The sequence below is a fragment of the Urocitellus parryii genome, chromosome 2 (assembly GCF_045843805.1).
Source record: "Urocitellus parryii isolate mUroPar1 chromosome 2, mUroPar1.hap1, whole genome shotgun sequence".
In the NCBI taxonomy this organism is placed as follows: domain Eukaryota; kingdom Metazoa; phylum Chordata; class Mammalia; order Rodentia; family Sciuridae; genus Urocitellus; species Urocitellus parryii.
In genome coordinates this window covers 146,994,293-147,021,661 of record NC_135532.1, presented here as the reverse complement: position 1 = coordinate 147,021,661, position 27,369 = coordinate 146,994,293, and the positions used below count along the sequence as shown (strand labels likewise).

Here is a 27,369-nt window from a genome sequence, read left to right as displayed (position 1 = left end):
CAGAGGCCAATAGGAGGATCACAGTACATCTGGTGCAAACTCAGCATTAGCATTAGCTAAGTTCATGCATTGGCTTCTCTCCCCTCAACTTTGTGATGTATGTGTATCAATCATAAAAAAGGCTTTTTCACACACTGGTTCTCCCATTGCTGCTTTGCCGGCTTCCCCAGGAGCACCCTCCGCCAGCAGCCGGGCTCGCCCAGGAGGCGGGCGCCTGAGCAGGAGCGCACCGCCCCGGACGTGCCCACGCCGCCCCGCCCAGCCAGCTCGCGGCCGCGCGCAACAGGCCGTGCGGGGTGAGTGGGGCGATGACGGCGGGAGGGCGGGTTCCTCCAGGCGCGCGCTCCCCTGCTCCCGGTTGGGTCTGTGGGATCTCGGCGCTGGGCCCGAGAGCTCAGTGGCGCCGGTGGCTGCGGGGGCCGGGGACGCGTCTGAACCGCTCTGGGCCCCCGGAGCTCCGGGCCCTGTGGACACGCCGGGACCAGCGGGGCCCGGAGCTCTGGGGTGCAGTCGCGAATGTCTGTAACACTTGGACAAGCTCACGTGCTCGGCCCGGGGTCCAGAGACCCGGGAAGAACGCGGAAAGTTTGCAGGCTTGGCAGGGAGGGTAGGAGCGAGGCCGCCACGTGGGTTGCCAGGGCCTGGGCGACAGGTCGGGCCTAGGAGACACGCTGAGGAAAGCTCCTGCATGCGGAGGCGGGAGCTGAGGCTGTCCCTCACCCCACTCCTGACTTTAGCAGCCTTTGCTTCCAGTTCATTCATTTGTCAATAATTGGCTGCTGAATGCTTGGGTTGTCCAACAGGTTAAAAAGACCAAGTTTCTCACTGTGTTTCTAGGAAGTGCAGGCCTGGGCCTCTGGAGACTCTGATTTCACCACTAATTAGTTGTGTGTCACCATCAGGAGTTTCTTTCAATGGTCTCATCTTTTAAGTGGAAGAGCCTGATCTACCCAGTTTTTACACCATCAAGTGGTTGGGTCTGACTCCCTTCTCTTCCTTTGTGACCTCATGGTCACCAAAATACATTAATGAGGTACAATTCATTTTCCTTCTAAAATAAAACTGAAAACATAAATGCCAGTCACAACTCAAGGTCAATAGGAGAACTTCTTTGCATTAATGATAATTCTTTATGCCGAAAAGAAATCATTTAGGTTAGCCTGGGCGACCTTGTTACAGGCAATATATTATTCTTATCAGGCGTGCGTGTTTTATTGAGCTGAGTTCAACTATCGTCTTCTATATTACTGGATCTATAATTTGCCTGGAGAATTTAATAATGTTGATGTAGATTTCTGGGCCCTGGTCATCAGAATTGACCATCCAGTAGGTTTGTTGCAGGTCCAGAAATTTGCGTGTTAACAAAACTGCCCACGGACTACTAGCTGTGCCCAGGTTAAACCCAGTCACACTTCCCTCCTTGGGTTGATTATAATTACTGGTATCTATTTGCCAGTTAGCCCTTGGAATACTGTTGAATACCAAAGCCACAGCTGCGTTCAAAGTAGCAGTCATACTGCAGGAGGTCTCTGTTTTCTCCAGCTCTGGTTTTTGTAAGGCCTTGCAGATTTTTTTTTTCCTCTAAAATTGTATATAGATTAAAGATGAAAAAAATGAAAGTTAATTTAGCAAGCATTTCTTGAGAATCCCCTATGTGCTATATGCTCTGCTAGGTTCCAGAATGTACAGATAGCTGTCCCTTCAAGAAGCTGTTATGATTTCTTGTCATTCATATTACTTTGGAAGAGGTAGGACACTTTCAAAATATAAATATCTTTTTTGGCTATAGTATGAGCATCAGTATTGATTTTCTTGTACAGTTTATCTGCAGGGCACTGAAAGTATGAACTGTGAATCTTTTTACTTAATCTTTTTACCTTTTAATGCTTATAGTCAACTCATTGAAAACAATTATTTTTCAAAAACTTTTTTTTTCCTGTAATATTATAATTTCTTTCTGGGTGGTCTGTGAGGTTATAGGCAGAATTGTATTGGCTGAACTTTTGTAGACAAAGCATTCTTTTGTCTATATTTCTTGGATTTGAAGTCTTTTTTTTATTTTTTAAAAAATATCTTTTTTAGTTATAGATGGACAAAATACCTTTATTTATTTATTTTTTTAAATGTGGAGCTGAGGATCAAACCCAGTGCCTTCCACATGTGAGGCGAGCACTCTTATCACTGAGCTACAACCCCAGCCTCCCCCCACCTTTTTTTTTTTTTTTTAACTTTTTACACGACTGAAATTGGATGCATCTTAGGACTTTTTTGTGTTTAATGGAATAGGGTGTGTCATCTATTCTCCCTTCCATCCTCTGAAAGCTGTTAAAAGGAATGGTTGTCTTAACAGTATGAGTAGTGTGAGCATCGAATAATACATTTGCCTAGTAACATCTAAGCTAGGTTCCAAGTAACTAAGCCTCCAATCATTTCAGCATGTACCCAGAGAAATAATAAATGTTGTAACTTTTGGCAATATAAATAGTGAAATTTATATTCTAACAAAAGCATATATTTTACAGTATTACAATTTAATTTTATGCTTGTAAGTGGAGAAAATTACGTGATTTTATTTTGGTTTAAGTATTTTGTGCATTTTATTTAGCCACACTTTCTGATAGGTGTGCTTATACTGTATTCATATTTTATGTTTAAGGAAAACAAGCCTTTCACTAGCATCTTCCTGCTTATTCCTTTAAATATCAAAGAGACTAATTCTGAGTAATAAGAAATATGTGACTGAATATAAAATTGTAGGGTACTTTAGTGAAACAAATCTAATAAGCCACTCTAACATTTAGTTTTTTTTTTCCTTGGAAATTTATTTATTTATTTATTTATTTATTTTTTTATTGTTGGTCGTTCAAAACATTACATAGTTCTTAATACATCATATTTCACAGTTTGATTCAAGTGGGTTATGAACTCCCAATTTTACCCCGTATACAGATTGCTGTATCACATCAGTTACCCTTCCATTGATTGACATATTGCCTTTCTAGTGTCTGATGTATTCTGCTGTCTGTCTTATTCTCTACTATCCCCCCTCCCCTCCCCTCCCCTCCCCTTTTCTCTCTCTACCCCTTCTACTGTAAATCATTTCTTCCATTTGTATTATCTTGTCTTACCCCTCCTTTCCTCTTATATGTCATTTTGTATAACCCTGAGGATCGCCTTCCATTTCCATGCGATTTCCCTTCTCACTTCCTTTCCCTCCCACCTCTCACCCCTGTTAATGCTTCTTCTCAAGCTCTTCGTCCCTACCCTGTCCTTGTTTACTCCCCTTATATCAAAGGAGTCATTTGGTATTTGTTTTTTAAAGATTGACTAGCTTCACTTAGCATAATCTGCTCTAATGCCATCCATTTCCCTCCAAATTCTATGATTTTGTCATTTTTTAATGCAGAGTAATACTCCATTGTGTATAAATGCCACATTTTTTTTTATCCATTCATCTATTGAAGGGCATCTAGGCTGATTCCACAATCTTGCTATCGTGAATTGTGCTGCTATGAACATCGATGTAGCAGTGTCCCTGTAGCATGCTCTTGTTAGGTCTTTAGGGAATAGACCGAGAAGGGGAATAGCTGGGTCAAATGGTGGTTCCATTCCCAGCTTTCCAAGAAATCTCCATACTGCTTTCCAAATTGGCTGCACCAATAACATTTAGTTTTAAAATTTAGATTTGAGCAATATATTGGAATCCCAAAGACCATTTGTAGGTTCTGTGATTTTTTTGCTAGAACGTGCTGATTCATTACAGCAAAAACATACTAAGCACATTAGTAAAGGGGAAAAGGCATATGGAAATAAAGTCCTGTGGTGACCAGGTACAAGATTCCAAGTTTCTTTTTGTGGAGTGCTTAATTGCTCTGGGCCCTAATTTTGTCACCAGGTGTGAAATGTTGCCAACCAGGGAAGCTCATTAGAGACTCAGTGCTCAGGGTTGTTACAGGGACTAGTCACATAGGATCTGTCTTCTTGGCACATACCAAATGTCTAGACACAGAGAAGGCAAGCAGGTATTCAGTATAAACTGTATTGTTTTACACTTCAGGCATCGTGAGCCACTCATTAATTAATGGTGTTGGGAACCTCCCTAAATCTTAAGTTCTGAGATATCATCCACAAGCTAACCTCTCAAAGGGTTGCAGTCAGTCAAGCTACGGTGACTCTATTTTGTACAGTCTTTATTGACTCTCTTTTCATATCTCCTGTACATCACTTTAGAATTCCAAGTACTGGCAATGCTTTTTCTCAGTAAAGCCTTGATTCTTTGGTTTGTCCATTTGATTTAAAAGGTATAGGAAACATTTTCAGAAAATATCTCATTGGCTATATATCCTAAAATACTAGTTTATTTTTTCCAAGCTTAATTAAGCGCTTACCCCTCTACTGTAGGTTTTTAGTATCAATTTGTATTAGTTTTCCACCATGATCGGGAATGTCTTTTGAAAGAACTGAACTGTTCATTGGTTTGAAATTTAGGCGCTAAAATGAGGCCATTATAGACTTTTGTATTTTGACTTTCCCATATCCTCATTTGTTCAGTTTACATCTGGGTTGCATTTTAAAAATTCTTTGGTAAATTAGTTGCAGTACATAACAAATTATTCTAGAGTGTTTACTTCTCAGGCCAGAATACTAATTCTACTTAGTCTGTTGTGTAGCTGAAATACTTCTTAGTTACAATGAAGAGAAGAGAAAACAACATTCTTGTAATTCTGATAATTCAACAAAATAGGAAACCATAACACTTATAAATTACTGGTCTTGGGAAAAAATTGGCATTTATAAACACCAGTGCTTCTTAACTTTTTGTTTGTTTGTTTGTTTTCCTCCACAAACGGAAAAGACTTCTAAGAATCTGGTGAAAAACAACCCCTTTCTTGGGGTAGGGTGAGTACAGGTTGAGTGTCACTAATCCCAAAGTCTGAAATGCTCCAAAATCCAAAATGTTTTGAGTGCCAGAATGATGCCACAAGTGGAAAATTCCACCTGACGTCTTAGTAAGATGCCTTGATGATCTGTGCACATTGAAATCGGAGAGTGCTGTGGTAGAAGTTAATGATTTTGGTATTTCAGTTATGATGTTTTATTGTTTGTTTAAAAGTTAGTGTTTTTAAAAACTTGGCATGTAATTATTTTTGGCCTTCACTTTTCAGCCCTTTTTGTTGTTGTTGTTGTTGTTGTTGTTGTGTTTTGTTTTGTTTTAATGGGGTGGGGGGATGATAAAGTGGGAGTTTTCAAGAAAGGCTCAAATTTGGGAGTGAAGAGTTTCAGGAGGTTGGTGGAGTCTTGGGAGCAAGCAGCATCTCACTTCAGCCACCAGGTGACACCACTGGTCCAGGCCATCGTGATTTCCACCTGAACAACAATTGAGCATGTACTGTGCTGAAAGCACCTGGCAGTGGACAGCTATTGATTGTTTGCCATCAAATGTTTGTAACTCAGAGTTCATCTAATTAGATTCAGGGCTTTGTGCTGATAGAAGCTCAATTCAAAAATTTTGGCTTTGCTGTATCAATGGCCACAGGCTAAACCTATGACTAAGAATTGCTGAGACAGTTGAATGGTTTAATTTGGGATAATTATACCTCCTAATAAATAATGAATTCCAGGACTTGAGTATATACACAAAAACATGTTTTCCTTTAAATGAATGCGTAATCTAAGTAGTGTGTGAAGCTGAATCATATCTTGGAAGAAATGGCATTGACTTAAGCCTGTCTCATTTCTAGAGGAAGCAGTGTTGACTTGGGAATAGTTCTCATAAAGGCATAGTGTTCAGCCATGGTTTGTGTGTACAGGCCACTAACACCAGCAATGGCACTTCCAGTAGACCTAACCATGTATGTTTTTTTTTTCCTTTGGATAGGTTTGCATTCCCTTCTTGCTTGAAGACAGACAATGCCAAAGAAAGTGAAGCCTGCAGGGAATGGGAAGGAAGAGAGTCCTGTTCCCTGTAAGCAGGTGAAAGTGGAGGCAGCTGGTGGACCTTCCACCTTAAACTTTGAGAGCCCCCGTGGTCTCTTTGAAAGTCTGATTTCACCCACCAACATAGAGACATTTTTCAAGGAATTCTGGGAGCAGAAGCCACTTCTCATTCAGAGGGATGACCCTGCAGTGGCAGCATACTACCAGTCCTTATTCAGGCTGACAGATTTGAAGAGTCTGTGCAGCCAGGGTATATACTATGGAAGAGATGTGAATGTCTGTCGGTGTGTCCATGGGAAGAAGAAGGTTTTAAATAAAGATGGAAAAGCACACTTCCTTCAGCTGAGAAAAGATTTTGATCAGAAAAGGGCAACAATTCAATTTCACCAACCTCAGAGATTTAAGGTAACAAGTTTCCCTATTACAGGTCTTCATACTTGCCCCAAATGCTAACACTTGACCATACATAAGCTCACAAGTGAATATGCTGAGCCTCCTGCCATTTTTGGAAGGCATAGCACCTAGTTGGTGCTCTTTAAAGAAAGAGTCTGAGAGTCTGTATTATCTTTTGGCTCTGTTATTGGGAACTCCAGTAACTAAGGGTGGACATTGTTGAGTATCTCTGAGCTACAAAAACTAAATTACATTGATAGTTTATAAAGTTATTAAAGTAGTATTACACCTTCAGGATCATGTTCTATGGACTGATTTATGATTTTGTATATTGTAGAGATTTCTGTTTGGTTTGTCCTACTACTATAATTTAAGACATGATAGCATCAAGGTGATATATTTTTTTTGAAATTGCCTCCCTTTGCTGCCTACATCTTTCTAAGAAGAGGCTTCAGAGCTGGAACCAGATCACATACCAGATGTATGTCTAAGAAAGTGACCTCTCTTCCTATTGACAGTTGAACTGGTAACATTAAAGGTTGGGGTCCTGAAACTTTTCCTGGGGAGGCAGTCATAAGTGCAGGATAACTTTGATTAAAATTATCCTGTAATCAGTGACTGACATTTGGGAAATAATTTGCCACCTCTGTACTCATTAAATGCAGATTTAGGATGAGGCAATCTGCTTTTTTAGAGATCTTTGTGTCAGCTCCAAATTGTTGAGGGTCTCATCTGAGTTTTAGATACTATTAGTCTCATTGTTGTAACCAATGATAGAATCACAATGGCAGCAAGGGAGAAGAAAGTGGAGTTTGAGGAGATTCCATATTGAGGAGAGTAGGATTCTGCCTGTATTGGTGGTTTCTGAGACTCTGCCATCGGTTACCAATAATATTTCTTACAATTTAACTCAGAAGTTGGTTTGTTAGATCCCATTAGGCTTCAACTGGTTAGTGCCATTCCTTCTCTTGTCTAAAGGTCTTGAACCTATTTATACTCTAGATGAAATATAAGTACTCAGGTGTTTTCAGGACAAGTCCTGATTCCAATTATTACATCTCAGGCAATCTTAAAATGTTGAAATGTCCCTGTAATGCCAGCCTTTTGGCACTAACCCCCCAGAAGGAATTTATAAATGATTTCCCAAACCAACTCATGATTTGAATTTAGAAAATATGGACCATATATAAAATGCTTCTCTTTAAGCTAGTTGACTCTTTACCAGACTAGAAGTAGCTTTTTTTTAAGAGAGAGAGAGAGAATTTTTTTTCTAATATTTATTTTTCAGTTATCGGCGGATACAACATCTTTGTATGTGGTGCTGAGGATCGAACCCGGGCCGCACACATACCAGGCGAGCATACTACCGCTTGAGCCATATCCCCAGCCCCATTTTTTAAAAATATATATTTTTTTAGTTTTAGGTGGACACAGTACCTTTATTTGATTTTTATGTGGTGCTGAGGATCAAACCCAGTGCCTCACGTGTGCCAAGTGAGTGCTCTACCACTAAGCCACAGCCTTGGCCCCTAAAAGTAGCATTTTTAAAAATATATTTTTAGCTGTAGATGGATACAATATCTTTATTTTATTTATTTATTTTCATGTAGTGCTGAGGCTCACACCCAGTGCCTCACACATGCTAGACAAGTGCTCTACCACTGAGCCATAACCCCAGCCCAGAAGTAGCATTTTTTGAGTAATTTTTAGAAACCTAAGAACTAAGAATATAAATCAATGAAATTTGTTACATATAATTTGGTCATAAACCAGAAATTTATTATTTGGCCCATGTGTGGTATTCTCTATGGCTGCCATTTCTGTATTTCAGAACCATCTCCCCCAGGGCTTTTCTCTGTTTGTCTGTTTAAGCCTTGCACACCCTTCTAGGATTCCAAGTGGCCAAGAAGCTGTTTCCTTTGCACTATTTACTCTTCTCTTTGGTTGGGTTTAATTATAGAAAGGATGACCTTCCTCAGCCAAAATTCAGCCCTCATACTAGACTAGGATTTTTTTTTCCTCTTTCCACCACCAGTACCTGAGAGACTATAAGCTATAAGAACTCACCTTCTTACATAGAAGCTGAGTTCAAAATTCTGTGTTATGAGGAGGATTAGTGGTGAGTGTGTGTGTGTGTGTGTGTGTGTGTGTGTGTCTGTGTGTGTGTTAAGGAATGAGTCTATGACATCAGAATAAGAAAGTTCAGAGATGGTTTACACTGGTCAGGTCAAGAAGGTGTCAGCCTGAACAGTTAGCCCATTGTTCACTGAGTCTCAGACTGTCTAAGTCTTATTAATCTAGATATTCTGCATACTTTCCCATAGCTATTCTAAACTGGTCTGGTGTTTTTGACTCCACATTTAAGTCATTTTCCTATCAGACTTTGAAAGATGATTATTGAAAGTAGCAGAACTTTTGAATATTAAGCCTTTCTTTAGGTATATGAGTGGAATTCTGGTCTTAGCCGTGGCATTCTATTTTGTTTCTGTGGAGACTGACATTTGGGAATTGGAGAAAGGTCAGTGGAGGAGGTTGTACCCAACCAGGAGAGAAATCTTCACCACCCTTGTCTTTCATTTTTCTGGTTCTCAGACTCTGTGCACAGTAGGAGTTTGTGGTAACAGGAGACAGGGGCCTTCCTTGTACTCCAATTAGTGTTGTAGTGTAATACTTATATACTGCTTTGCAGTTTAAATAGGTTTTGAGATAAGTTGAGTTTTGCTCCTCCCCAATATTGGGGTGGGGTGTTAGTAGCTTTGCTTTATAAAGAAATCTGTCAGGGCTGGGGATGTGACTCAAGGGGTAACGTGCTCGCCTGGCAATGGCGGGGTGCTGGGTTCGATCCTCAGCACCACATAAAATAAAATAAAGATGTTGTGTCCACCGAAAACTGAAAAATAAATATTAAAAAATTCTCTCTCCTCAAAAAAAAAAAAAAAGAAATCTGTTGCCTAGCTTGTGACTACAGTTGGACTCATCTCTTTTCAGTAGATCACAGTTGGCAGATTCAGAAGCCAAAGGTCTAAGAAAAACAGAAAAACTGTACAACTGATAGCATTTGCAGTAACCTTTAAGAAGAAGAGACATGTTTACATCAATTGCACACCTTGAATGATCTTGAATGATGCTTGGGCTGGGAAACAAAGTCAACCATTTTGTCCTGAAAGACCTCTAAGGACATCGGGAGAAAAAGAAAAGCTCTGGTTTCTTAGTGGTTCCACTAACTGTACAAACATAATTATAAAGCCAGGTCCTGTTGGTCTCTCTCCTGAAGTAAATTAGGTTCTTTGGGAGCTCTAAATTTTCTGAGGTATTCAGAGTCCATTAAGTTATTTTTCTGTGTCAAGGAGAACCTTCGAGATCTAAAATAAAGAAGCCCAGTGGTCCATATAAAGATATCTTCCAAAGCTTTTGATTTTTATGCTGACCCATTTTATCCCACTTTGTGATTTTAATACTGTAGATCTCTTTTAGTCCAGTGGTAGAATTGACTCTCAAGTTATAATTGATTTGCTCAGCAAATATTTGAAAATGTTGTAATGTCTTCTATGAGCCAGGCACTGAACATTCATATGCTTAAAACTTTGGTCTCTCTCTTCACAGCTGGGGTTGTAGCTCAGCTGTAGCATGTTTGCCTAGCACTTGTGAGGTTTGATCCTCAGCAGCACATAAAAATACGTAAATAAAATTAAGGCATTGTGACCATCTACAACTCAAAACAAAATAAAACAAAGCAAAAAAAAAAAAAAAACCCTTTTGGTCTCTTTAGTGTAAGTGAGTCACCTTTTCTTCAGTTATCTTAAAGGCATGGACTCAGGAGCTGATTTGCCCAAATTTGAATCCTAACTCCATCATTTAATAATTGTGTGTTCTGGTGCCTCAATTTTCTCATTTGTAAACTGGAGATAATGGTAGTAACCACCTTATGAGACAGGGTTGTTGTGAGGGCTATAGAATGAATAAAAAAGCAGTTTGAGGCTGTGCCCTGTCTTGGGGAAAAACTAACACATTCTCTCTCTCTTTCTCTCTCTCTCTCTCTCTCTCTCTCTCACACACACACACACACACACACACACACACACACATAGTTCCTGTCTAGGCACTTCAGTGGGCCTTATACCTAACAATTGATTAGTGACTAGAGAGAGAACATTGCTCACCCTTGTTCTTAACTCATTTGTCTATAAGCTTTTTCCTAGGTTTCATTTCTGCTTCCATTGCTTTAAATACCCATTTTGTGTAGGTGGCTCCCAATCTCTAGCCCATACTTCCTGCTAAAACTTCAAACTTACTTAAAAACACTTCCACATTGTGGGGAGAGGAGTGGTCTTAGCATCCCAAATTTAAACTTTCTTGTGTGAAGCTCGTGGTCCCCCCACCCCCCCTTGAAAACTTATTTTTTATCAAGCCTTTCTTGTCTCAGTCAGTGGAACTGGGAGCTAATTGCCCAAGTCAGAAACCCAGGTGTCTTTTTTTTTTTTTTTTTTAATTCCTTTCATTTCCATGCCCCTTTATCCATCAGCATGTCCTATCAGTTCTACTTCCAGAGTACCCCTGGGCTTTTCAAATTCTGATATCCCTCTTCCACCATCCAGCTTATATTTTACCTAGACTGCTATCTCAGTAGCTTCTAGACTGGTGTCTTACATTTGTACAATCCGTTTTCCACCCAGGAGCCAGAGTGAGCTTTTAAAAATGTTAATTGGTTCATGTCATGTGCATGTCAAAATCCTTCATGACTCACAGTTGCTGCCTTGCCAGTCTATCATTTGCTTACTTCTTTGCAGTAGTGTCTGTGCTAGAAGGAAAGATTCTTGAGGGCCCTTTACTGGTTAATTGTCTGATCTATGATAATTGTGAAAGGAAGGCTTCCTAAGTGAACAAAAACATTTGTTTTATTTCTAATTTATTTTTATCCCTCCCCCCTTTTCTTTAAAGGATGAGCTTTGGCGGATCCAGGAGAAGCTGGAATGTTACTTTGGTTCTTTGGTTGGCTCCAATGTGTATATAACTCCTGGAGGATCTCAGGGCCTACCTCCCCACTATGATGATGTTGAGGTGAGAGAAGAAGCATATTGCCCAGTGTGGGGAACAATGAGTTATTGAGAGCATGGTTATGAAGTTGCTCTGGGAGTCCTTGGGGTTCTTTTCATGTTACACTCTAAAACTCCAAGACCAAGTCTGTGGCTGTTCTTTATGTGCACTCTCTGGAGATCTTGAACTCATCTAAATGTTGGGCCAAAACAAATCTCTCCAAATTGATTTCCTGCTCCTTCTCAAAGGGAGAGATTGTTTCCAAACTTACTAATAAAAAAACATCAGATTCATTCCTTTGAAACAGGAATTTACTGAACTCTATAGAAAAGTCATTAGCTTTTCCTTTAATTTCACAAAGTATGGTCTTTGATATAATGAGATCACACATAATCCCGGCTTCTGCTCTCATTTTCTTTTTTTTTCCAATAACTGCCAAAAATATATATGTTTTTTCCATTTGTAGAAAACTTGGGACAGCCTGAATGAAGGTCATGATTTAATTTAAGCACTGGCACTTTAACAAATGTTGATTTCATTGTCATATGGTTTCCAAAAAACTTAACTGACTTTTTATTTTTGTAAAAATATGAGGTATGTGAACACAGAGATATTAGTAAAAAGTTCTTTTTTTTTCCCCCTTCTGAGACCAAGTTGATGGTAGTACATTTTCCAAAAGAGTTTTTATTTCTATTCTTAATAGACCATTAAAGTATCTTTGGCTGAATAAAAAAAATAAAAAGTTTTCCTGTTTACCGAGCCCCTTTTCAATATTTTAAGACTTTAGGCATTCCATTATAGCTGAAACTTGCCTTTTCCAACTGAGATTATGGGCTTTCAGAGGTCTGTAAGATGATTTCAAGAGTGAGATTGTTAATATAAAGAACTTGGCAATACTCTAACAAAGTGAAAAAAAAAAATTGAGTATCTGTTCAGTATCAGGATTCATGGTTACCTGTTTTAAAAAAATAAAACCAGTAGTGGCCACTTTTATTGTGTGGAGTGACATGCATTTCAGATTCTCTCATTTTTAATTTTTGTCTGAAACTTAGGATTTGTCTAAACCCCCTCAAAGAACTAATATTCAGAAAGATTTTGCACGTGAATTGTCAGGAAACTCTGACCTCCCAGGTCTGTGGCTTTTTATAGGTTTTCATCCTGCAGCTGGAGGGAGAGAAGCACTGGCGCCTTTACAAACCCACAGTGGCCCTGGCACGTGAGTACAGCGTGGAGGCTGAGGCCAGGATTGGCACTCCAACACATGAGTTCACATTAAAGGTATGGAGTGACCATATGGGCACCTCTATGAGCTGGCCTGTCTCTGTTGCTAAGACAAGTTCAGGTTTGAGGTTTAGAGTTTATGTAACCATCCCTGTGGGAATGTATCCTTGGGACTCTGAGGTAGGATGGCTCTCCTTGCAACTAGCCAGCACAGGCAACTTCTGAAGGAGTCTTGGGGGTTTGCACTTGGAGAAGTGAGCTAAGGAAGTATTACATTTATTTCTCAAATAATCTATAACCATATATGATCCAGTTTAACAGAAATAAAGTTAATTCAGTGTACCATGAAGTTCTCCAGAAAAAAAGTGAAAGATTTGGCCTTGGGCAGTTTTTCTACATCTAAGACAGCAGGTGGAATGGGTTGTAGGTTGCTTAGGCAAAGCCTGGCCAGGAATCTCTTCATTTTTTGGTTGCAAAAACTCTAGTATAACCCACATTCCTCCTGATTATGCAGCAGACTATTTTCTGCACTCCTTCTTTCTCCCTGCATATAGTTACTAGAAGAATAGTAATTAATGAAAGTTCTTTAGGATTCTTCCTCCAGGGAGCCAGGTGGCTTTATCATGTGCATTGGCATCTTTTTGCTGAGAAAATCTGTCTTTGAGCCGTTAGCATGGATGGGAACACAGCCAGTCCTCAGCAGGAGAGGTTGTTGAGAAAAAAACTTAAAGTATAAAAAAAGCTTCATAATTAAACTTTATACTCTACTTTAATGCTACTTTAATTTCCTTTAGTGGCAGTTAAACAATGGTTAATTCAAGCTATTCCAGAGATGCTTATAATAGAATATATTGCAATGGAATTATTTACATACAGTTATTGTTTTTGTACTTATTTCATCTTCAAGTTGTAATTAGTATAGAATTCTTGTCAATGCCTGTATCTGTTTCTGGATTTTAAGATCTTTGCCTGTTTATCTGCCAAGAACTAGGGGAAAGCAATCTCTTTTTTTAGGATTGGGCCTAATTATAGTGTACTTAAGTAAATAAACAACAATAAAGGTAACCTTGGTTTTATATGCCTTTGGTCAGCAGTCTGTAAACTATGGTCCATGGGTCAAACACCTGGCCTACTGCCTGTTGTTATGAATAGAATTTATTGGTACAAAGCCACACCTATTCCTAAAGTATGTCTATGACTGCTTGCATTAAATAGTTTACTAGTTGCCATAGAGAACACAGGGCCTCAAGCCCAAAATACTATATTTGACCCTTTAGAGAAAGAGTTTGCCCATACCTGCCCTTGTACATTTACCAGAATCTTGGTTGATTGTGTTTAAGCTAGAGACTAAGCCATCTGGGGTTTTTGAGGCCAGGGCTGAGTTGCTCAGGTGGACAGCCTGGCTATTTGTCATGCTGAAGAAAGTCAGGCTTCATAGTGGTCTTCAAGTGTGGAGGGTGTGAATTCTCTGTACTGTTGCCATGGGACTTGGAAGACGAGATGGAACAGATGTCCATTAAACATTCAATGAACACTGTTTATTAACAGAAGCTCTGAGTCTCCTGGAAGGAGAAAAATAGCATTGTGAGGTACACTGCTTTTCAAGTGTGTATATGCACATACATGTGAAATTTTAATCAGTATACCTCTTCAAATGAAATTGCCTAGTATATGAAACAAAAGCTGAGTCACTCTGGTTGGGAGAAGTGTGTGGAAGATACTATGGGAGTGCTGAAGCCCTTGTCACCCTTTTTCCCACTATTGCAGTGCGAGCCAATGCAGTATATTTGCCAAACCAGGAGTGTTAGGGTGAAGACAGCCCCCATAGCAAAAATAACAACCCTCTGCTTGGTGATCTGACAGAGCTGGTTTGAATTCAGATGTTGTCACTTAAATAATTTGTCACTTGGACAAATTATTTAAGTCTGTTCTTCTTCATTAAAACAGAGATCATAATATTTACCTTGTAGGATATAAGAATTGAAGGATATTATTTTGATATCCCCTTTACAATGAAATCACTTTGATGAGGTATAAAAGTATGTACTAGTGTAATGATTTTTTTAAAAAATATGTATTTTTTAGTTGTAGTTGGATACAATACCTTTATTTTATTTATTTATTTTTATGGGGTGCTGAGGATCGAACCCAGGGTCTTGAAAGTGTTAGGCAAGCGCTCTACTGTTGAGCCACAACCCCAGCCCGTAATGATTATTTTAGTAACAAAAAATTTATTATAATTCTGGAGGCCAGGAGTCCAAAAGTGGTCTCCACTGTGTTGGCAGAATCACATTCCTTCTGGAGGGAAACTCTCAGGGAGATCTTCCTTGCCTTTTCCAGTGAGGGCCGGAAAGCATTGATCAAATGTTTGTGGAATGAATGAAATGTGTATGTGAGGCTCTCACCTACACAGGAGCCAACAGAGAAACACTCATTAAATGGTTCTTTTAAGTATCAGTAAAGCATTTATTTACCTGCAATACTGTCAGTTTGGTAAAATTTAAAGCAAATCAGCAGCCAAAAATATAAATAAATGTATATTGCTTTTGCTTTGAGGGAAATCTTTAAAATTCTTTTAAAGGTGGTATTTCTTGAGTTCTGTCTCTAGGGCTCTTTTACTTAACTATTGAGCTAGACTGCTTCCCTTACTTCAGAGAGGAGATGAATGGCTCTCAAGATTCCTTCTCTCTTTAGGCAGTTACAGAATGTTGGTCTCAGTGGGATTAGGGAGGAGGTAGCTCAGGGCAGGAGTAATTTGGGAAGAATTTTTTCATCTGTTTATTTGGGAGAGAGTAAAGGGGTAAAAGGGAGTAGGCTTATCTACCCAAGAAGATAATCCATTATATCTAGTTTGTAGGTTCAAATAAGAGTAATATAGATTTTCAACCATTTATCTAACATTTTTTGAACATATGTTGTGTGTTGGGTGCTTTGCTAGGTTGGGCTCTGGGGAATATAAAATGGGTAATTGACCCTTCCTGAATGAGCTCAAATATTATTAGAGTGGTAGTGTGGCAGCCAAGATATGTAAGCACATAGCACATACCCATCTTTGCCCTGGGATCTTTGAAAACTGCATGTCCCTAATCCTGTGGGGTATGGGGCTGTTACCCCATTCTAGTAAAAGAGAAACTGAGGCTTAGGGAAGATAAATGAATTGCCCTGGTCAGCAGTCCATAAATGGCAGCATCAGTGTGACAAGCTTCACTCTTAACCAGGAGGGAGAGAAGATGCTCCCCAGGAACACCTTCCTGGATCCCAGAATCAGGCAGGGATGTTTCAGGTGTATCTGGTATCAGCTTGAGTTTAAAGACAGTGACTCTAGGCCTGGATTTCTGTTGGATTGTGGTTCACAGTGACAGGCTCATGGACACAGTGAAGCTGGATGGAGATTGTCCCATGAAGCAGTGGGTTTGAGTAGAGATCTGAAGCTCAATACCTGTATTTATCTCATTAAAACAAAGAGGACTATCTGGGCACAATGGTGCACTCCTATAATCCCAGCAGATCACGAGTTCAAAGCCAGCCTCAGCAATTTAGTGAGACCCTAAGCAACTCTGCAAGACCTTGTCTCTAAATAAAATACAGAAAAGCACTGGGGATATGGCTCAGGGGTTAAGTGCCCCTGGGCTAAATCCCAGTATCAAAACAAAAACAAAAACAGAAAAAAAAAAAGAGGACTGAGAAGTATAGCTCTTGTTAACTCTACCTTTTCTTTCTCCTTTAGCCAGGTGATTTGTTGTACTTCCCCAGAGGGACCATTCATCAGGCGGATACTCCTTCAGGGCTGACCCACTCTACTCATGTGACCATCAGCACCTACCAGAACAAGTAAATGCTCCGTCCTCAGCCTAGCATCCCGTCCCTAGCACTGAGTTATGGCCCAAGCAGCCACATTCAGCAGGGACCTGAGGGAGTTGGCCACCTCCTCTTGTTTCTGTCTTTTTGCTGACTTCCCTATTTCTTTGATGTCTCATGTGTGTGATTGGCCCATTGGACTTGCTCCTGGGAGCACCATGGATCTCACTCTATATAGAATACTGGGAAATTGCCTGAATACAAGGTTTCATAGTTTGAAAAGAAAAGAAAAAAAATACTGTAACTATGGGTGTGTCAGTGTGTTAGTGATGCCAGGCTGGGTTTGTAATCTCCGTGTCTCTCCTTCTCCCCTCTCCTTCTCCCTCTCTATCCCTACCTCTTTTTATTTTTTAAAATTATTGTGGCAAAGTATATATAGCATAAAATATGTCATTTTGAATTATGTTTAAATGTAGAGTTTGTTGGCATTAGATTCGAACAGCCATTACCACTGTTTTCAAAACACTTCCAAAGTCCCCAACAAAATTCTGGAACCTTTGAAACCTCTTGATCTCTTAAGAGTTCCAGTTTTTACAGTCCATGAAATTTAAGTAGGAAAGGGAGCCTGGAACAGGAGGAACTAAAAGCACATGAGATAAAAATAGATCCACTTAAAATCATGACAGGAATTAGTTCATTTTTTTCAGTAGGCATGCACTATTCCTGCTAGTTGTCAGGAATGCAAAGGTTACATTTTGATGGGCTTTGAGAAAGCTGACACTCTGGAAGTGGTGGCAGGATCAAGGGATGGATATGTAAATAGTTGCCAAACAGTGTGATAAATTCTGTCTGAGGTTTGCACAGATACCCGTGGAACATAGAGGAATTCACTTAGTTGAGTGTCAGGGAAAGTTTCAGAAATGAATTGACACTATCCCTGAGTGAGTCCTAAAGTGTGCATAAGTGGGGGTGAGTCAGAAGGTTGGGGTAGGAGAGAACATTCTAGGTCCAGGGGATAATATGACCCTCTCCTACCTCCGAAGCCATGATTTACAAAATGAGTAAGCATACCTCTGCTTCCTTACCTGATTTTTCAGTATGAGATTTACCTCTATGCTTAAGAGCCTTACTGAAGGAACTGGCTGGAATTGGGCCTGAGGTCAGTTCTGTCTTTGCCCACAAGTAGAAGGCCCAAGCTTTATTAGGCTTCCATTCTGAAAAAATGTCTTTGTTACTGTGGCTATTGGGTTTCTTAAAGTGTGAGGAATAGAAAGTCTGAGTCTATCTCAAGAGCAGAGCAACTGAGGGAGTGAGTCATAGGACTTGTAGAAGGGCCCTCCCACAGAGTCTGGAAACAGAAGTTCATTCTGGGTCTAGAGTAGCTCTGGACTTTGCCAGTCAAGTTGTTTTGCCCCATGTGCATCTTCTGGTATCCCCTCATTAATGTTGCTCTGCTACCCCCTTGCTCCTGAATTTTCTCTGCTTCTGTTTCATTTCTGTTATTGTCACCATCTGGTTTTCTGGTCATTGCTTTTTGCTCCCTCCTTTTCTTTCTTCAGCTTTATGTACTCATAATATTGGCTTATCCCATGCTGTCATCAGTTACTTCTGACCTCCCTCTGAATCACTGAACGTATTTGTTTCTGCTGTTCAATATTTGACTCTCACTCTGCTTCCCGATGAAGCTCTGATAGGCTGCCCCTGGATCCCATCTCACCCTTATCCAGTTACCTGTAAGTGGGAGGAACTTTATAAGTTACAGAGGCTGCTGCCCATGTCTTAGGGTGGGCACCATAAATGATGTGTCTAGACTAGACTCTGACTTTTGTCTTGTATAACTCGAGGACCGTTGCTCCTTGGAGGTCTTCTGCTCTGAGCCTGGGCTCTGTCAGCTCCTGTAGGAAGGTGAAGATTTGGGGCTTCTCCCCAACACCTTCTCATGGCAACATTATTGGAACATTTGGAGCCTGTTCTGTGGGGCAACAGCAGGTTGAATTGGCTTTTTTATCAAAGTGAACTCCTTAAGAGGTATTATTCCTGAATTTTGGAAAGTCCCGAGGTCTGTCCTAACTCTGTTTAGAGAACAGAGCACTGTTTTTTAACTGCTGTTGAACTCTTCTCAGTTGTTGCCATATGACTTTCACCTATTAACAGTGCAAAGGAAGTAGGTATTTTATGCTGCTGCATGTGTCCTACAGTTGAAGTTCAATTAAAAGATGTGGCATTAAGTCACAAAGCAGTGAGGCCACCAGGTAGTGGATACCTTGGGGAAAGTACATCTCAAGTGGATTTTGTCCTAATTTGCCACTTCATCAGAAAGGGAACATAAAAGTGTTAATTTTCCTTACTGAGTGAGAAGCAAAAGTCATACTGTGAATTTCCATTTTGCACATAGCCAGCAATTTGAAATCTGCTGGTAACACAGGAAAATTTTAAACAAGCTAAGAAATGTTTAAAGAGGGCAACCCCACAGAGAGTGTTTCTTACACTGGCACATGGTTAAGAATGAGCCAATTTTACTACCCCAGAGAAAGCAAAAGTAATTGAACACTGAGCTTATCCCTAGATGTTATTTTTGGCCACTGGCTTCTCCCTCTACTCCAGTAAAACCATTGCTAGAAATCAATTCTTTTGAAATAGTTGTTGGTGGATATTTTACTAAAGAGCAGCTTCCCTCTTTTAAAATGCAGTGGAAAATGTAACATTTCACTGTTCAGGTAATTACATAGTCTGGAGATCTTGCTGTTTCCCTAAATGTATTCCTCTTGGATTTATTGCATAAAAGATACTTTTTCTAGATCGCCTGAGTGTTAAATTTCTACAAAGCTCCTCAGAGATACTTGTGTTAAAGCTTTGGTCCCCTGGACTTCCTATTTTATGACAGTATCTGATTATTTTTCTGGTATCTTTAAGAAAAATCATGAATGAAACTTAACTTTCCACTTTTAATTTTCCAAGTGAGTGCCTGCAGAGAAAGAAGCAGTGTGATCAATGAAGATCTTAGGTTTTCATATTGAGTAACATCAAATTAATTGAATTCAGAAAGCTTGGGCTGGGAGGTTGAAACCCCACTTGTAGTTTGTAGTTTTTGGTTTTATTAGTAACAGGCATTTTGCATATATTTGTGTTCTCACTGGTTTTTATTCTTTCTTTTTCATGGTATATGTTCTAGTTCATGGGGAGATTTCCTTCTGGACACCATTTCAGGGCTTGTTTTTGATACTGCAAAGGAAGATATAACATTACGGACTGGAATACCCCGGCAGCTGCTCATGGTAAGAGTAAAGAAAGGCATGTGGAGATGAAAGTGGCAGCCTCAGCCCAGGCCAGCCAAAGCCCTGTCTTCTGGGGATCCAGGATTCTTTACTCAGCTGAGCCAAGTTCTTCTGTGTTGCCTGCTGAGCTATATGATTTGCAGAATGAATGGATGTCATCCAGAGATCGTGGGTGTTGCATAAACAACTCTCTTACTTTATTTCACAGTGATAGTAGCAGGCACTGTGGAGAGCTTGTTGAATAAATTGGCCAGGAGAAATACACATGATGGGAAATGAGGAGGAAATAGGTTTGTTCCAATGATGACTTAGAGAAGAAACCCACTGGAGACCCAGGCCTTTGTGTATTCGCTGGTGCTCCTGCATATTTTTGCATTTTGAAATATGAGTACTGTTTGGTTAGTTTTGAGAAGATCATTAAATGAGGGCTGGGTGGAACAAAAGTGAAGCAGGCACCTTAGAATAGTGACTTGCTTTCCAAAGGCAGAGCCAGACTGCAGTATATGTCTAAGGATTCTTCTTTCTAGGAAAAATCCTGAAAATTGTTCTTTTTTTATTAACAACAGGCAGCATAACATGAATGGGTTATGAAGAAGTAATAGGTTAAGGTTCTTAAGAGCTCTATTTATTCCTGTCCTCTCTTGAAATGACACAGAATTTTGTCTGTAGTGTGTGGTTGGTGTTAGGCTCAGCATACTACTGTAGAGACTGGGACCTCGGCAGTAAATTCTGCTTGGGTCCCCACCAAGGCTCACTTCTGTGTTTTTAGCAGGTGGAAACCACAACAGTTGCAACAAGATTAAGTGGCTTTTTGAGGACTCTTGCAGACCGGCTGGAAAGCACCAAAGAACTGCTTTCATCAGACATGAAGAAAGATTTTGTTATGCACAGACTCCCCCCTTACTACACGGGAGATGGAACAGAGCTGTCGACACCAGGTGGAGCTTTCTGTTTTCTTCTAGGTGGTTGGGGCTGGGGCCGGGGCGGGGGACATTTGAGGCTTTCCTGGGTAGGCCCCTCTTTGAGCAGATGGAAATTAAGAAGCAATTTAATATTAATGTGGGCATAAATCCATTCTTAGCACATAGAGTTAAACTAGATGGACTGCACTCATTAGCATCCTGTTCCTCACAAGTCATTTGCAAAGAACTTATAGCATGCTGGAAAACAAGAGCCCTGTCTTTGGGTTAGGAATATATATATATATATATATATATATACACACACACTTATGGGTACTCTGCTAGTCAAAATCTTCAAGAAATTTTAAGAACTTAAATACTGAAATAATCTTGTTGGAATTAAGGCAAAGGTGGGTCAAATGTTATCATTGTCAGATGAAATGCAAGAAAACTGAAGTCACCACATAAATTAGGTGACTAATTTATGACAGGTTTAGGCTGCAGCTGACATAATGCCCTCTGGATAGAGGATGTCAATGTCTTTTAGGAGAGGCTACAGAGAACAACCCCTTGAACCCAAAGTTGTGTTTATTGATTTGTTGCAATGGAGAAGACTGCACACCATTGGAAGGGCATGAGAAAGGACTTAGGGATGTGGGCCTGAGCTAAGTGATTTTGGAGAAGGTTCCAGGAAGTAGAGCATTGCTCTGGATTGATGCTGTCAGGATGAAGGATTTAGAAGAGACCCGATCAGAATCCTTCTTATCCAATGGGTAGGAGGAACACATAAGGCAATGTTACGATGGGTGAGCAGCAGCAGTCATTCCTTAGCCAGGTGGGAGTGTGGTCACTGGCGGTTTGGACAGTGTTCTTGTTTTTGCCTGAGTTCAGATATGGGTCTAGAATGTTTTCATCTTGACCTGTCATGGTTAGGGTGGTCCTATCTGACACTGTTGCTTTGTAAAAGGCCTTACCAGCTGCCAGGCCAGCTCACTGGCTGCTTCTCTTTTTCAGAGTTGAGTGAGGGGGTGTATTTTTACTAATCACCAGGTGAGAACCACTGAAATAAACAGTACTTTGAAGGGAGTTAAGAGATTTTTATTGCATCGACTCAAATCAAGTATTTTACCAGAAGTGTTTTAATCTTTAACAGAACAGAATTTGCTAAGTTCCATCTTATGACCCACAATGTTTTCCCTAATGGTTTCCTTGTCTTAGTTCTTCTAGTCAATAAAGTTATACCTCCCTAAGAGTCTCCCCACCCAGAGGACCTTGTAAGGCCTGTCAGTTGTAGTGACTGCCTTTTTACTAAGTTAAGTCCACTTTAGAAAAGAGTGACTATTTTTTTTTTTTTTTGTGAACTTTATTAGATAGCTTTTATCCGACACTATACTTGACCTACATAGACTTCCAGGGCCACACAGTTAAGAATAGTTAGGAATTGATGGAGTGGTACAGTTTGAACTCAGATAGTCCCTTGTGTGGGAAAAGCTGTTGGAGGATAGATACTGGAGAAATAAGTGCTCAGGCCAGATGGCAATATGTCCCAGTCTACTGCAAGTAGCTACCATGTTTTGATGGCATTATTTTTACCTGTTGAATGTACTCATGAACTTTTACCTAATTGTGTATCTGTCTTAACAATAAAGATAGCTCCATAAGCATAAGGATGCAAACTCATATTTGGATTCACCTGCAGACTATTAGTTTCCTAACCATTTGTACTGCAAGCAAGTTTGAATGGCTGGTTTCCTTTTTTGAAGGTTGGATTTTTCTTTGGTGTTTTCTAGGTGGAAAATTACCAAGGTTGGACAGCATAGTGAGTCTGCAGTTTAAGGACCACATCATTCTCACAGTAGGGCCAGATCAGGATCCATCTGTGAGTATCCAAGAGGGATTTCCTCTCTTCCCAGGGTCTTTCCACTATAGGCCTCAGTTTATTATTCAAAAGGAGTATTGGTCCCTGCCCTTCTCCTTCAGGAATCCATTTGTGTTCAGTTTACCATCACTTTGGTCAGATAATGCCAAAATCTTACTGTTCCAAATTTTCCTATGTGTTGGATACTTGAGGGCTTCCTCTCATCCCCTCAGAGTCTCCTCCTTCATTTCTAGTTATGTAAATATGTCTGCTCTTGGCTTCCCATCCTACTACAGGCCATGTTTTTGAGAATCCCTGCTTCAGTCCCTCTCTGATCATTTGCATCAATTTCTGTGTGGTTTTGCTGATATTTCTTCTCAACTTCTAATCCCATAGATCAAAAATAATAGTCTACACTCTGTAACCCTGCTATCTATCTAGCCCATGATTCTCAAAACTAGCTGACTGTGGAATCAGCAAGAAAGCTTTTAAAAAATTAAATTCCTGGGGCTGGGGTTGTGGCTCAGTGGCAGGGCACTTGCCTAGCATGTGTGAGGCACTGGGTTCAGTTCTCAGAAATGCATATAAATAAATAAGGTACATTGACAACTAAAAAAAGAATTAAATTCCAAGTCTCCTGTGGTCTGGGTTAGAACCTCTGCATTTATGGTTTTTTAAAGCTCCCTATACTAAGGACCTTGAGGACTGTCCCATACCCTGTTTCTTCCTCATCAGCTCATTTGGAAGGTGCCCCATGAATGATTGAGGAGGAATTCACACGTCTTCTATGTTGTACCAGCCATCAGGGCCAGACCTGGAAGGGTTGACATATATAAAACCTCAAAAATACACTATTAAAAAAATTCTAGTTATTTTGACAACCAATTAGTTTGAGACAGTGTGTAACAAAGAATGACAAAAGGTTCCAGAAATAAGTAGGGGTCATTTGGGAGGCTATCACAATTCAAGTGTCATTCTTCTATAAATTACACGGCTGTTTTTTTTTTTTTTTATTGGCTGCAAAGTGTACAGATATGATTAATATAAATCAAGTTCCTGAAGATACCATCTTTTAAAATAATGACTTTTAAGTTTCCATTGATGAATTATACAATGTGTATATGTCCATATAACTTTTTGCCCAAAGGATTCTTTAAAGATTAGATATAATTTCATTTGAGCAACATGACTTTTTCTTAGTGTTCACTTACTGGAAAACCCTCTTAGTACTGAAGCCCTCAATATTTTGTTGATGACTTAACATTCTTTTCTTTAAAGGATGAAGCTCAAGAAAAGATGGTTTACATCTATCATTCTCTAAAGAATAGGAGAGAAATACACATGATGGGAAATGAGGAGGAAATAGAGGTTTGTTCTAATGGAAACAATGTCATTGCTGAGATTTGGGTGGTGGCTGGGAAGAATCAATTATTTTTTATTTGTATGTAATATGCCTTTTATGGCTGTAGTATGGACTTACCACTTGATATCACTATGATACAGACCAGTTTTAAAAAGATACTAGCTGGAACCTGTAGCTTTATAGGAAAAGTAAAATAAATGTAAATGTAAGGCATTTCAAATGACTAATAATACCACTACTTAAATTAGAATGATTTTCATCTGATTTAAATGGGCATCAGCAAGTTTTGTGACTTCTCTAAGTTTATAGTTGATGAAAAGAGCTTATCTGAAGTTTCTGAAGGGTATCAAAAACAACAATGTAAGGTTTATGTGAAAATGCCACTTCAGCAAACTAAGTTTTTTAAAATTAAACTTATCCTTTTTCAGTCTCATGGACTTCGTTTCCCTTTTTCACATGTGGATGCACTGAAGCAAATTTGGAATAGTTCAGCAATTTCTGTCAAGGACCTGAAGCTTACTACAGATGAGGAAAAGGAAAGCCTGGTATTATCCCTCTGGACAGAATGTTTGATCCAAGTAATCTAGTGATGTTATAGAATCAAATAACTGCTATTTTACATGCTCATTTTTAAAATTTTTTTTAATGGGAAGTTGGGTAGGAGAAAATTGTCAACTGTCCTTACTTATTAATATATGGGAACATGGAAGGGGGAAAAAAAAAAAACAGGAAATTACAAGGTGTCCCAGAATGTGACAAAACTATATTTTTGACAAATTTATTTAATCCAGTGTGGTAGAAAAGGCACAACTCCAAAAATGTATGATGTAGAACTAAAATGTCATTAACCTTTGTTCTTTGGAAATAACTTCTTTAATGCGCCTTCTTGGCTCTAGAACAATTTTTAAAATATTAACATGAAAATTTTTAAGTTTTTTTTTTTACAATGAAAATATACATACCTTGGTGTATACACAAGCTTCCCTGTTAAAATAAAGTTATCCCTATAACATTAGTCTCATTAAATAATACAGCCACACCCATGGGAGGCACTCAACATCTATGGACTTGAGAAAGTTTTTAGATTCTGCTTAAAAGATGACAAAAGCCTGAGATTTCAGGGGGAAAAAATATTTACATGGAAACACCAAGTCTATAAAAAATACTCAAAATAGTGGGTCTTGAGTTTAAAATATTGTTATTTTTACATTCTAAAGTGCATATAGGTTGATATTTTTTAAAATATCATTAGAGAATTTAATCTTTCTATATAAAAATAGAGTATTTTTCTGCATTCTGGCAAAAGTTGGGAATGAAAGAAACAGTTGTCTCAAGGTACATTTAAATCCATCTCAGGAAGGAAAATGCTTGTGAATTGTGCTGTTAAAGGTGGTAATGATTATTGGAAACTAAGTAAAAATTATTTCCTGATTTTGCTTTAATATAAGCTATTTAAAATGGGAGTGAAAACTAGTAGAGAAATCAACTGCACCTTTACTTGAAAAGTAAATTTGGACAGAGTTTTATTTCAGGCAGACAAAAATTTGACTCTTATATAGGAGTGTCATACTTTTCATGAACATTTCTCCTTAACGGCAAATCAAGCAAAATCTAGGGCAAGGTCTCAGCACCAGGACAGGTGACCCAATGCTAAAATGTGAGGTTGGCACTCCAAGGTAACATGCATTTTCAGTTTGAAAGACTGAGCAAAGAATGGCCACAGAAAATATTCCAGTCCTGGTGCCTTTTGCCTAATAAAGCTGAGGTCCCTCCATGGAGTCAGTTAAAAGTATTTAAATACTCATGGTATACTTCTATTATAAAAGCTTCAATATAGAAATTTGAAGACTTATTTACACACAGCAGCAGCTTAAGAGGAAGTCTTTTTAAATACATTTTCAGATGTTGCTAAAATTATTTTTTTACAAAAGTATGATATAGTTTATTTTCCTGTGTTTTGCAGTCATACAGGTGTCTGGGATATTAATAGCTAATACAGGTGACAGAATCACCAACATCCTATAGTGGGCCATCAGGAATAGCATTCATGGTTGGTAGATAGGAAAGAAAACACAGACTTCCAGAAACTTGCTCACCATAACTGGAATCCATCAGGAATAAAACCTTTCCCAGAAATCATACCATTTTCTTCATAGATACACTGAATAACTGGCAAGAATATGGTGCAAGAGCAGCAGTCTTAGCTCCTGAAGGAAAAGTTGATTCTGTGCAGCGATTCAGTAGAGAGGGCACAGTAGCTTCCTTTCCACATGCATACATCAGTGAGGGAGGTGAGGTTCCTTTGCTCCTTCTAGGGATGGTGTTGATTCTCACAGTATTTCAATGTCCCATTTCTGAGTTTCTTTTCCCTCCAGGGGCTGATTTACAATGACATGAGTCTTGTCACAATAGTTTCCTCCTGAAATAGAAATTCCAAAAGAAAAGATTATTTGTTCACACAGGTGCTAAGCAATTTCACCATTTTCACAAGCTTTTGTTCGGCCCACTGCTTAAGTAGATGAATATGTCATTTACATAGTGGTCTGAAGTGAAAAATAGAGTTTGAACAGGCGTAGCCATTATTCACCTCAAATTGGACCTTATTATGACTCACATTGAAAAATTAAGAGGTATAATACGTGATTGTAGAAGCAGTGTGCCCTAACAATGCCATGCTTGAGAACAAACTGCTTTGAGAGAACTCTGGCTGGATGTCAGGTACTGTGTTTTTGTTTCTACATCAGCAGAGGCCGTGTGACTAAAGCCAATTAAAGCAAAAGCCATGAGTAATATGGCCATGACCTTGCTGAAGTAAAAAATAAGGTTAACTGACATCTACCTAAATTTTAACTGAAGACTGAAGGACCTTGATGACTCAGGAGAAGAAGTTGGAGATGTTCCTTTTCAAGAAACAGATGACATTATGGCTTATGATGCTTCAGTTGAGAATTGTTCCCAGGGTTTACAAACATTACACTTGCAAATGAAAATTTTACAACTTTACTAATGAACAAAAACCTTTTTTAAGACTTTGTTGTTGGGCTTTTCCTGCTTGATGCATAGTGTATTGGTTTGTAAAAATAACTTTTTTTCAAGCATAAAAGCATAAAGGATCATTTCCCTCATATATCAGAATGTCCTTTACTCAGAAGAGGTTTAGAACTTAAGCTGATATCCAGGGATACAAACATTTGCATATTATCAAAGGCCCACCTTTAACATCAAGGACAAGTTGCTCACTGAGATAAGAACTGATGGTTCCATTTTTATTCAGTCTCCATTTTTGCCTGAACTGTCCATGTTCAGTCCATAGGGCTACCTTAGCTCCAGGTGTGTCCCGGCCACCAATCACATCAAGACATGTATCACTGGCCTAGAAGCATTAAGAAATAGAATGGCAGTACCACATTATATTTGCTAACATCAATTTAATAGGGCCCCTTTTCTTTCAGATGAAGAAGTCATAGACATCTAAGTTCCACGTCTTAAAAGAATAGCCTATAGTATAATTTGAGTAGACATCTTAAAAGGGAGGAGTTGGTACAGAAACTGAAACAGAGGGTCCTGTACTTATTTTTAAGAGGGCAT

At 39.3% G+C, this 27,369-nt stretch overlaps 2 protein-coding genes across 4 annotated transcripts in view; one reads left to right on the top strand and one right to left on the bottom strand.

Moving 5' to 3' along the window:
- Positions 1–253: 253 nt before the first annotated feature.
- On the top strand, positions 254–24,371 carry Riox2 (ribosomal oxygenase 2). Of its 2 annotated transcripts, none has more exons than XM_026411045.2 (10): positions 254–296; positions 5,879–6,342; positions 11,269–11,388; positions 12,514–12,642; positions 16,313–16,416; positions 19,556–19,658; positions 20,428–20,596; positions 22,351–22,439; positions 23,697–23,786; positions 24,210–24,371. In XM_026411045.2, the coding sequence occupies exons 2-10, from the start codon at positions 5,911–5,913 to the stop codon at positions 24,366–24,368; spliced, it is 1,395 nt and encodes a 464-aa protein (XP_026266830.2). In that variant the 5' UTR covers positions 254–296; positions 5,879–5,910; the 3' UTR covers positions 24,369–24,371. The 2 variants fall into 2 exon arrangements, with proteins under 2 accessions (XP_026266830.2, XP_077651451.1); XM_077795325.1 differs by lacking the exon at positions 254–296 and adding an exon at positions 4,850–4,899.
- A 1,723-nt stretch (positions 24,372–26,094) lies between these two features.
- The window catches only part of Crybg3 (crystallin beta-gamma domain containing 3), a 120,590-nt gene continuing 119,315 nt past the window's right edge, over positions 26,095–27,369 (bottom strand). For both annotated transcript variants that reach the window (XM_026411044.2, XM_077795324.1), the window contains exons 21-22: positions 26,995–27,154; positions 26,095–26,200 (exon numbers count right to left, since the gene is read on the bottom strand). In XM_026411044.2, the coding sequence (XP_026266829.2) occupies positions 26,112–26,200; positions 26,995–27,154 (249 nt within the window). In that variant the 3' untranslated portion in view covers positions 26,095–26,111. The remainder of the gene's footprint in view (positions 26,201–26,994; positions 27,155–27,369) is intronic.